At 38.7% G+C, this 12,537-nt stretch overlaps 1 protein-coding gene across 2 annotated transcripts in view; it reads right to left on the bottom strand.

Annotated features, from left to right (window-relative positions):
- MAP3K5 (mitogen-activated protein kinase kinase kinase 5) overlaps positions 1–12,537 on the bottom strand; it is a 229,799-nt gene that overhangs the window by 89,573 nt on the left and 127,689 nt on the right. For both annotated transcript variants that reach the window (XM_088840777.1, XM_055432817.2), the window contains 2 exons: positions 9,777–9,930; positions 3,237–3,344 (listed from right to left, as the gene is read on the bottom strand). In XM_088840777.1, coding sequence (XP_088696903.1) covers positions 3,237–3,344; positions 9,777–9,930 — 262 coding nt within the window. The remainder of the gene's footprint in view (positions 1–3,236; positions 3,345–9,776; positions 9,931–12,537) is intronic.

The raw sequence follows: 12,537 nt of genomic DNA on the forward strand, positions 1-12,537 counted from the left end.
CGCAAAGATCGGACACGACTGAGTGACTTTTTCTTTTTTTAACATGGCAGCAATTCTACTGCGGCAGACACTGTTGGTTCCCCAGGCGACAGCCATTCCCTTCCATCTTTGCTAAGAAAAAGTTGGTCAGGTGCAGGTGGCGATGTTTAGAGATGGTGAAACAGATTCCCTAAATTGGCCATGGTAGACCCATTTCCCTTGCTGGTGATTGGTTTAGGTATGGACACATGATGCAACTTTTGGTCCCAAGGAAAGGCCCTGACCTTGCATGCTATCTGTATGGAGTGATGCTCGGTGCTGCTATTTAAGACCATGAGAGAAAAAACAAGAGACACAGAGAAGCCAACCAGAAATGTGACACTGCTAAGCCACTGAAAGTAGCCCCCAGTGATCCACCTCAGAAGTTCCTACAATATGAGAGACTGTCTCCTTATTATTTAAGCCATTTTTAGTTGGGAGTTTTGTAGTCAAAAACTTCCTTGATGGGTGAGAGCATCATATTCTCAAAATATAGAACCTAGGGTAAATACATCCCGCTAATAAATTTCCTGGGTCTCCTCTGCATGGCCACTGGTTGGAGCTGGACTGAGGGAAGTGGGGTGACACTTAGTTCTCCACTGGGACCCTGCACCAGGTAGATCAGGAGTGCTTAGCTTCGAATTTCAAAGGATGGGAATTCTAAATAACAATGATTTTAAATATCTTGCAAATAACTTCTTTCTTCCACAATCTAGGTTTTTCCTTCATGTACACATGCAGACTTTCTTCAAGCACTAACTTTTTAAAGCAGCAACCAGGAAGAACTGTTAAATGACTGGGACTTCAATTAATTTGCCCCTGACCACAGAGTCCCTGAACTCTTGGGACTTGGTATAATGATCTTAAAGTTTTGAAAGTAGCAATATAAAGTATGCACTAGCTCATATAACTATTCACCCCACATTTTAGAATGAAAATACTGGGAGAGGGAGTAAAGGAATAAATATAATCAACAAAAAGGTTGTTCTATTTTAGAAGGAAAAATTTAAACATTTTATGACACCCTTCCAAGAAAAATCTACTTCCTATTTCCTGTTGCTTATCTGTTATTTAATAATAGTTATTACAGTTGCTTAAAACTAGTAAAATAATAACAAAGTAATCTTCATTGCTTGTCCTCATTCCAATTGTATCACTTCTATTTAAAACAAGAAAGAAAATGGCAGTGGTAATGAATACACTATGGACAGAACTAGGGATAATGAATACACACACTTATGTATAGAACAACAAATAAATTGACGTCAATTTAAAATGGAAACAGATTAATTTTAAAAATGTTTAAATTTTTAACAAGGGACATTTTTAACACTGAAGGTAATAAGCAGTGGGGACAAGGCAGATGTAGTATTTCTTGATCAAGAGATAGTAAAAATGGAAGCAGAACAATTTACAGCCTACATCTATAATTACTTAAGGAACTGATTTATATCCTAATATATTTATTTCTTAGCATAACATAAAAATTGTCTCTACAGTTGTCACAAACATAAAAGAATCAACACATGGCTAACTGTATTGAACACAGAACCTCCAGAAAAAGAAAAATAGTGACAACTGGAAATAGTATTCATTTTCCAAAAATTCCTGGCTTACTTTCTGTTCTTTTTCTGTCTTCCAAATAACTTCTGGCTCTCTATTCATTCTTTGGGATTTGCTAATCGCTCATTCCTTTAGCCCCGGTCTGTTCTGTTTCTACGTGTCCTTGGATAACCCTGCTCTTTCTAATCAAGATTTTGAAAATCTCCTCTCCCAGATAACAATTTTCATGTCTCTAACCTCTTAGATTTTGTAGTTTCAACTGGAAGACTACTCTACTTCTGCTTATGAGAACATGTATGCATATACTTTAAAACAACGTAAAGAAAACACTTTACATTGCTGGTAAGGGATTCGCCTGCAATGCAGGAGTTCAGTTCCGTTCAGTCACTCAGTCGTGTCTGACTCTTTGCGACCCCATGGACTGCAGCACGCCAGTCTTCCCTGTCCATTGCCAATTCTCGGAGTTTATTCAAACTCATGTCCATCGAGTTGGTAATGGAGAGCTGGGTTCAATCCCTGGGTTGGGAAGATCCAGTGGAGGAGGGCACAGCAACCCACGCCAGTATTCTTGCCTGGAAAATCCCCATAGACAAAGGAGCCTGGTGGGCTCCAGTCCATGGGGTCGCAAAGAGCACACGACTGAGCAACTAAGCACAGCACAAAGAAAACACTGTACTTTATGAAAACAAGGTTAATAAGATATATATAGATAGTTAGTTATGATCAATTTCGTCATGATGGCATGACTCCAAGTGAAGTACAGATTGGAGGTTCCAAGGATCCCTTCCTTGGGTTCAATTAATTTACTAGAGCAGCTCATAGAACTCAGAGAAACATTTTACTTACTAGATTATTGGCTTATTATACATGGATATGATTAAGAAACAATCAGATGGAAGAGATGCACAGAGCAAGGTATGGAGAAAGGTCTTGGAGCTTTCATGCCTTCTCCACATACACCCCTCTTTCCAAATTCCCAAGTAGAAGTTCTCTGAACCCCATCCTTTTGGGTTTTTCTGGATGCTTCATTACACAGGCATGTTTGATTAAATCATTGGTCATTAGTCAATGATTCAACCTCCAGCCCTCCTCCCCTCCCAGAGATCAGGATATGGGAATGAAAGCTCCAATCCTCCAAGCTCCTGGTTGGTTCCCCTGGCAACCAGGTCCCATCCTTAGGTGCTTTCGGGTACTACCTCAGTAACATAACAAAAGTCATCTTTATGACTCTCAGCATTCAGGAAATTCCAAGGGTTTTAGGAACTCTGTGCCAGAAACAGGGACCAGATCAAAAACATATTTCTCACTATAAACTGCAATATCACAATTCCCTAATATAACATGAACAATCTCCCGAGTAATTGCTGCCAAAAATAAATAAATAAAATTATTATTATTTTAAAAATAGTGCCATTTTGAGTGCCCTTTGGATGGCTATGCCATCTATAATAAAAATCCAAACAGGAGAATTATACTTTATTGAGTGAATCCAAAACCAAAATTTAACAAATTTTATATTACCAAATACATCTATGCCAAAATAAATACACAGGAAGCTACTAAACTAATACAGATATTTGCTGGAATATATAAATACCAGAAGGTATAAAATCTTTCACGACTAATGCTCTTGTCTTAAGAACTGCACAGTTTACCTTGTCATCAGGAAGCACGTGCCAAATAGATATTGTCTTTTCCTCAGCTTCATTGTTGATAGACAAATACGAAGGTTGATAGATTTTGGTTGGTTCTAATATTAAAACCTTCAAAACATAAGGCAAAAAAACTAGTATTATTGACTTAAGATTTAAGCCATTTAGAGTTGTTATGACAACCCTGCACTGACACAAGAGATTAACAGATAAGGCTTAGTCCAAAGCTGGAATAAAACTATTTTAACTTCGGATTCTTGCTAACCTGTGAGGCCTCTGAGCAATTCATGGTATTAAACAGTTACCATAAGTTACAATAATGCATCACCTTTCATTGCTAAAGAAACTGGAAATAAATTTTGAAGTCCTTATGTTGGTTTGGCTATCCCCAGGGAATCTACTAATGCCATATATATATATATATTTAAAAGTTTTTATTTTATTTACAATCAGTACAGAATCTATTTCTGTTTTTTAGTTTATTTTAATTTTTTTATTGAAGTATAGTTGATTTACAATGTTTCAGGTGTACAATAAAGTGATTCAGTTATACATATACATTATTCTTTTTCAGATTCTTGTCCCATAATCTATTTCTATAAATGTAAATGTGTCAAAGAAAGGCAGCAATGTGGTAAAAGAACAAATAATTCTATGTACATAAGATTCCATTTATAGACTATCACATACTTATTTTAGATTTTTTTGTGGCCATACCTTATCAGAAAGATGTAGTAGTATGTTTTTCATACCCTTATAAATGGATTGAGAAAAGATTTTAATTATTATTGAAAGAGTTTTATATATGGCCAAAGAAATGGACATAATTATATGAAATAATAAAAATGTTTTTGCACTGCCTCCAAGATAAAACTAGTACCTTCAATCATGATATATTTAGCTTTGTGAGAGAAAAAGAGAGAAATAAAATTAGATCTTACTTTGGAGAGTATCTGAGGATATATGACAAGTGGGATGAGAGTCTCCATCAAAGGACTGGACAATGTTTACATTATTACTAACATATCATATTAGGCGCAAATAACACTGAAATACCATACCTACCTTGATTTCAAAGGTGCTACAGATATTACCTTTTTGTACAGACACTTAAAGGCACCTATTCAGCTCAAATTTCCTGTGTGGTCTTAAGCAGGAATATTTGGGAAGAAAATAAAATACCAGAGAAAATGGAACAGTTCTTTTTTTCAAGTTAAGGTACAGAGAATTAGAAAAAGGGGATGAGAAAGACAATATTTTCTTTAATCAAGGGTAAAAAATCCTTAAGGGCATAAAGAATTCTTGGCCAGGCTCTGGTGATGAAAATAAGATAGCATAGGCCACAAATAAACACACAGTAAGAGCTCGCTGGGGAACACAGTCTGATTCAGAAACATGCTGGGTGAATCAGGGTCCAAATTCATATCAACAGAGAACTAAGTGGCACTGATTAATAATGAAAATCATTACTTTTCCATCTTAGCTTGGTAAAAACAGTGCTTTCAAATGTGAGTATCCCAGTGTTTGTGAAATTAAAATAAATAATAGGGAATAAAATGGTTTCCCAAAACAGCACCCAAGACACTCCACTGAGGACTAGAACTTTCCTTGTCCCCTAAAGAAGTGAGCATGCTATCTAATGTTAGAAAAGCACAACACAGATTACCTCCTATCTTCTTAAATGATGGTGTCATTGTTGTCTCAAATAGTTCTAACAGATAAAATCTGAACTATGCATCACCTATCTTGAGATAAGGAAAAAAAAAACTGGTTGCAATTATTATTGTCTAATGATTGCTTCAATAGTATGTGAACTGAGAACTTCCAGATGTTCAAGCTGGATTTAGAAAAGGCAGAGGAACCAGAGATCAAATTGCCAACATCAGTTGGATCACAGAAAAAGCAAGAAAATTCCAGAAAAACATCTATTTCTGCTTCATTGACTATGCTAAAGCCTTTGACTGTGTGGATCACAACAAACTGTGGAAAAATCTTTAAGAGTTGGGAATACCAGACCACCCGACCTGTCATGCAGGTCAAGAAACCTGTATGCAGGTCAAGAAGTAACAGTTAGAACCAAATATGAACAACGGACTGGTTCCAAATTGAGAAAAGTGTACCTCGAGGCTGTGTATTATAACCCTGCTTATTTAACTTATATGCAAAGTACCTCAAGGGAATTGCTGAGATGGATGAATCACAAGCTGAACTCAAGATTGCCAGGAGAAACATCAATAACCTCGGGTATGCAGATGACACCACTCTTATGGCAGAAAGCAAAGAGGAACTAAAGAGCCTCTCGATGAAAGTGAAAGAGGAGAGTAAAAAAGCTGGCTTAAAACTCAACATTCAAAAAGTGAGGATCATGGCATCCGGTCCCAACACTTCACGGCAAATAGATGGGGAAACAATGGAAACAGTGACAGACTTTATTTTTGGGGGCTCCAAAATCACTGCAGATGCTGAATGCAGCCATGAAATTAAAAGACACTTGCTCCTTGGAAGAAAAGCTATGACAAACCTAGACAATGTATTAAAAGCAGGGACATTACTTTGCTGACAAACGTTTGTACAGTCAAAGCTATGGTTTTTCCAGTAGTCATGTATGGATGTGAGAGTTGGACCATAAAGAAGGCTGAGCACCAAAGAATTGATGCTTTTGAACTGTGGTGTTGGAAAAGACTCTCGAGAGTCCCTTGGACTGCAAGGAGATCCAACCAGTCAATCTTAAAGGATATCAACCCTGAATATTCATCGGAAGGACTGATGCTGAAGTTGAAGCTCCAATATTTTGGCCACTCTTATTCAACTCATTAGAAAAGACCTTGATGCTGAGAAAGATTGAAGGCAGGAGGAGAAGGGGACAACAGAGGATGAGAAGGTTGGACGTCATTACTGACTCAATGGACATGAGTTTGAGCAAGCTCTGAGAGATGGTGAAGGACAGGGAAGCCTGGCGTGCTGCATTCCATGGGATTGCAGAGTTGGACACGACTGAATGGATGAACAACAACAAATGCTTGCTGAGCCCTTTGAACTGCTGTTGAAATGGCAAAACGTGAGGAATTTGTAGCATGCCTCGTGGATGTCATAGAAAGGCTGATTAGAACAAGACAAGAAAAAGACAAAGAGAAAGGATGCAATTTGATGAAACCAGCTAAATACAACTCGCTTGGGAGTACACATATTCTTGCTTTCAGTTTCTTGTCTTTTATATCAGTTAACATTACAATTCGGAGAAGGCAATGGCAAGCCACTCCAGTACTATTGCCTAGAAAATCCCATGGATGGAGGAGCCTGGTAGGCTGCAGTCCGTGGGGTCGCTAAGGGTCGGACACGACTGAGCGACTTCACTTTCGCTTTTCACTTTCCACTTTCACACATTGGAGAAGGAAATGGCAACCCACTCCAGTGTTCTTGCCTGGAGAATCCCAGGGACGGGGGAGCCTGGTGGGCTTCCGTCTATGGGGTCACACAGAGTCGGACACGACTGAAGTGACTTAGCAGCAGCAGCAGCAGCAGCAACATTACAATTAACTACTAAATTCTGAAGTATAAAGGAAGACAGCAAGGCCTGTAGACTCTAATATGAGACAGTAAGCAAAGGTACATACTAAGCTCCTAGAGAAACTGTGAAAGACCACTTCCTCTTCCTCTCGCCTGACATTATCTGATAGCTTGATGGTCTCCTAACTTTTCAAAGTAGGAAGGAAAGAAAATGTACACTGAAGAGAGGTGAGGAAAAAGAATGAATCAAACTGAACCCAAATAATAATGAATGATGGTATTCTTCATTTTCCAAAGAAACTTTGGTCTGTTTTCTTTTGCCGAGAGTCATCGCTATTTCTTGGAAGCATGAGAATGGATATGATAGTGAGATAAATGAAACCAATTAAATAATATTTTCTAATAAAAGCTACCTGGTCAAACCCATTTCCAATGAAGGATAAGGTAATCACCCCAATCAAGACCTAATGCAGCCTTCACAAGTGTGGGTTATAGAAGATGCTACCCTAAGGACATGAATAGTTACAGTGACTGACACAGAACCACAGGTTCTAGAAGCTTGCCTTTCTCTACGCAATAGAAGGTGGGTAACAAACTCTATGGTTGCAGAGAGTGGGCTGGTTGAGAAAGAGCAGTGAGTGAAGCAGAATGAATGGGATTGGAACTAACATCTTAAATGGTAGCATCCAGCTGGCTCAGGAGATTACTATTTTTGAAAGAAGGCAGTTATGAATTGTCCAACCTTTCATTGTTCAAGAGCAGTTAAAAATCTGGATTATGACCATTTTTCTGTTTATTTTGCTTATCAGTTTGTGGGAGTTGTTTTGTTTGTGTGTGTGTGTGTTTGTTTTTGCATATTGGGTGCATTGATCCTTTCGCAGCATTAGTGTTAAATATTCTCTCCCTTTTTAGCATTTGCCATATTTAGGGTGGGTTTTTTTTTTTTTAAGATGACCACAAACTTGAACTTTTAATTGAGTCAAATTGGTTAATATTTGCCTGTGGAGCTTATAGGGCCCTTTCTTGCTTAAAAGAGCCTCTCTTTCCTGGAGTATACACCTATGTTCTAGCTTCCCTGGTGGTTCAGGCGGTAAAGAATACGCCCGCAATGCAGGAGACCTGGGTTCAGTCCTGGGTTGGGAAGATCCCCTGGAGAAGGGAATGGCTACCCACTCCAGTATACTTGCCTGGAGAAGTCCAGGGACAGAGAGGCCTGGTAGGCTACAGTCCATGGGGTTGCAGAGAGTTGGACATGACTGAACAACTAACACACATACGCACACCTATATTCTCCTAAATTCTCTCTCACTATTTTCTGGGTTTTTTTTTTTACATTCACATTATGACAAACTAATTCATATTAAATTAATTTAAATTAGCTTAGAATTGCTAATATAAGTGGTTTCCTCTCATAGCCAACTTTCTTAGTCCGTCAAGTCAACAGTTGATTAAATACTTCAGTTTTGTGCTGTCTTCTTTCACTACCACATTTACTATCATCAAAGCACCAGCTAAAGGCCAGCTGCCAGGTCATTCTGAGAGATGTATTTTCCTAGGCTACACATTATCCAGGATAGAAAACAGAGTGAAGTGTTATAGTTTGAAAGGCGTTTCAACGAAAGATCCTGCTGAGCTATGGCTTCCTCTGGAAGCAAGAGCAAAGGAAGTGTGTTAATGCCAGGGATAGATTTAATTAAATGAAACATTTGATCCTACCAACGAGCACTAGAAAACATGATTTTATAAAAAGAATTAAGAGTTGTCATCACCGCTGAGTATGAAGGATTGAGACTAACAGAGCTCAAACAGATTTTTGGCATCACTTTGACGTGGGAAGAGGTCTGTGTATACAGTCAGTTGCCAGTAATTCTTGAATTGGATGCTAAAGCTACATTGCTTTGGATGATTTTCCAAGAACTATCAGGATGGGTGTGGAACCAGCTTGCTGCTGCTGCTAAGTCGCTTCAGTCATGTCTGACTCTGTGCGACCCCATAGAGGGCAGTTCATTAGGCTCCCCCGTCCCTGGGATTCTCCAGGCAAGAACACTGGAGTAGGTTGCCATTTCCTTCTCCAGTGCATGAAAGTGAAAAGTGAAAGTGAAATCACTCAGTCGTGTCCGACTCTTCACGACCCCGTGGACTACAGCCTACCAGGCTCCTCCGTCCATGGGATTTTCCAGGCAAGAGTACTGGAGTGGGTTGCCATATATTTTTAAAGTGTGTGTATGTGTGTTATACATTTAAATATCTCAATCTGACAGAAACTAGGCATAATGAGTTGCAGACCAGAACCAATGAAGTATCATTTCCCATCCTCTAGAGCAGCAGTCCCCAGCCTTTTTGGCACCAGGGACCAATTTTATGGAAGACACATTTTTCCATGGATGAAGTAGCAGGGTGGGGGGTGGTGGAGGGGGAGCTTTCAGGATGAATCAAGTACATTTACATCTATCGTGCACTTTATTTCTATGATTATTACATCAGCTCCAACTCAGATCATCAGGCATTAGATCCCAGAGGTTGGGGATCCCTGCTCTAAAGCACTGTAAAAAGCGACACCTCATCTAACTCTGACCCACATGGGTAGTAAGTGGTAGTGATGGAGTAACAATGCAGGTGAGCCTTACACTTTTCACTACAATAATGTTGACTATATTGACGGTGACAATGTCAACAAAACTGTAGTATGAATTAAAAGCACCCATTTATCTGATCTGAAGAGATAGCTTGACTTCTTGAGCTAAGAGATAATCTTTTCCTGGGAAAGCACACATTACAACTTATCAGAAGAAACCACCACGTGTCATGGCAAAAACATGAAAACATATCTTATTTCTCTGACTGTGACAGTTATTTTTAAAAGTAAGCTAAAGCACACCAATTTGTAGAAAATAATTATTTTAACCAGATGACCACCTTCACTTGCTGTGCATGAAAAAGAGCACATTAATACTGTTACAATCACAAGTGCAAGATGTTCTTTACATAAAGGAAACAAAACATAAACGTCCTTAGAGTTAAATGAAGAGTACTTACTGGAAACCTAACTACAGTGACATCTGTCTTTGTGGCCTCGACCAGGAAATCCATCCAGAAGTCCACAAGTTCCTGTTTGGCCACAGGCTGTTCTGAAGTCAGTTTGACAAAATGCTTATATATCAAAATTGTCTCTACAATAGACTTGAGGTACCTAAAAATTAAACAATATAAAACTTGTAATAGGCAAATTTAGAATTACCTATTACCACATATCCCAGTCTTACTCTGTAAATGTAGTTTAAACATGGCATTAATAATTGTATCAGCCAAGTCACCAAACTTCATTCATTTTTTTGTTACATGTCATGTACTATCATGTTATCTCATTTAAAACTCACAAAAATGAAATAAAGTAGGCCATTTCCCCCCCATTATAAAGATGAGGAAACTAAGGCTTAGACAGCTTACATAACTTGGACTGAACAAAACATCTACTTAAAACATGACTTTTAAAGTAATGCCTAGTGACTTCTCTGGTGGCTAAGACACTGCACTTCCAATGCAGGGGGCCCAATAAATAAACAATAATAAATATCTTAAAAATTAAAAAAATCAATTAATGCCTATATTCTACTCAAGAAAGTGTTAATGCATTTGCTTTAAAATATGTTCCCTTGGAAATCTTTCTAAACAGACCCATCATCAGAAATATTATTTTGCTCTGAAGTAACTCAGCTCATATGCATTATATGAACATCCTTAAATTGCAAGACAGATGTTGCCTCGAAGGAAAAAGTCAGGAAAATATGAGTAAGATAATTACATGAGATAATGGGCATGCAAGCACTTTGTAAACTATAAACTACACACATGGAATTAACATTAAATTAATGGGAACAAAACATTGTTCTGTGGTTGTTGTCACTACTGTACAAAACAATGCCTTTTTCTTGTTAACAGAGGCCAAGGGGCCTCTAATTGAAACTCTTTGTATTTGCGCTCCAGCCTCTTCCTCAACCATCATGGGGATGGTCATAATAAAGAAACAACTAATTTGACTGCATGGGATATGTGTGCATTTATTGGCTCATTTATTTTCATGTCATTTGCTGAATGCCTGCTGTCGGCATGCTACTGACAGTACAGCCCTGTCCTCAAGCTGCACACAGGGCCAAGGAGACAGAAATGTAAAAGGTGTTGAGCACCATGAAATAAATGCCCATGGAGCTTTAACTCACGGAGATAAAACTGACAAAAGTCATAGAGTAGTATCAGTAGATATATGACTAAACATGGAAGAAGAAAGTTTCAGGTGAGTGGATCACACACAGAAGTGTATGTAACAACATCCACCATCTTCTGTCTGGCTGTGGGGAAGGGTCTTAGGTTGGCGTGGGATTTAGGAGCAGACATGACCCACGAATGCTCCCCAGGTGGAGGAGAGGGCTGGAAGACGATGCTCATCGCGTGTTGAGACACAGCAGCACGAAGCCAGAATCTTGCATGTTTAGTGTAAACAGAGAGCAGTGTAAACCTAGGGGTGTGACAAGGACTGAGGTTTAATGACTGAGGGCAAACCTTCTTTGCCACGCCACGGAGGTGGACTTTATCCCTTAGGCTGTGAGGAGTCATTAAAGTATGCTGATTTAAAGATTTCGGTGGAGGGGAAGGCTCAGACATGCATTTTAGAAAGATCATTATGGGAGTGATGCCGGGAAGCATTTGCTAATGAGGGAGACCTGAATGTGACCAAATGCTTTAAGAGGCCACGAAGGTCTACTGTGGTGGGCATCTCCTCAAATGGTCCCTCTGATGACAAACATCAGTGGCCTGAGTCCTGAGCTGCTTTGAGCCTTTCTTGATATCATGGGTAAACTTTATTTTTCTTAAATTATTTTTTATTGGAGCATAGTTGCTTTACAATGTTGTGATAGTTTCTGTTATACAGCAAAGTGAATCAGCTACACATACACAAATACTCCTCTTTTTTGGATTTCCTTCCCATGTAGGTTACCACAGAGCATTAAGTAGAGTTCTCTGTGCTGTACAGGAGGTTCTCATTCATTATCTGCTTTATACATGGTATTAATAGTGTACATATGTCAATTCCAATCTCCCAATTTACCCCACTCCTTTTTCCCCCCTCGGTGTCCATATGTTTGTTCTCTACATCTCACAGTTAACCTTTACAAATCTTTAAAGCTAACAGTCAATCATTACATGAGATGCATAATAAAATTAGCACTAAAAATAGTTTCAAATGCAGATGGAATTTTGTTTTAATCTTTCCAGTTACCACATCCATAGTGATGAGACTTGGGTGCATCCCAAGAACTATTTGAAATTAGAAAAACACACATAATACATGAAACATCTAAAAGTGTCAGGAAATTCTAAGTGACAAAGAAGTGCAACTCAAGAATGAGAGTCCTAAGAGGAAGGTTAGATCATGAAGGAAACAAAGTGCACATGTTTGGAGCAGAGACTGGGAAGCTGAGATAGAAGCTTGTGAATCTGCTGATTAGAGCTGCACATGTAAAACCGGAGGCCTGTGTATGATTCAAGTAGGAGATACTGGCCAACTTGGGCTAGTGGGCTGGTCAGTGTGACAGAAAGGCTAAGCTTGATGGCTATCAGATACCACCTGTGTCTAAAGTCATCAGAACCTACAATCAATACATTTTGTTTATGAGCATCAATCACTTTTTCCTCCAGATTGTGCATTTCAGTCTCTAAACAAATAAAATCATCTAGTTGTCAGTTCAACATATTTAACAATTTAGAAACAAGCGATAGGAGCTTTTATAAAAAATAATTC

Source organism: Moschus berezovskii, chromosome 10, assembly GCF_049115385.1.
Source record: "Moschus berezovskii isolate FMDL1 chromosome 10, NW_MosBer_1.0, whole genome shotgun sequence".
Lineage (NCBI taxonomy): Eukaryota > Metazoa > Chordata > Mammalia > Artiodactyla > Moschidae > Moschus > Moschus berezovskii.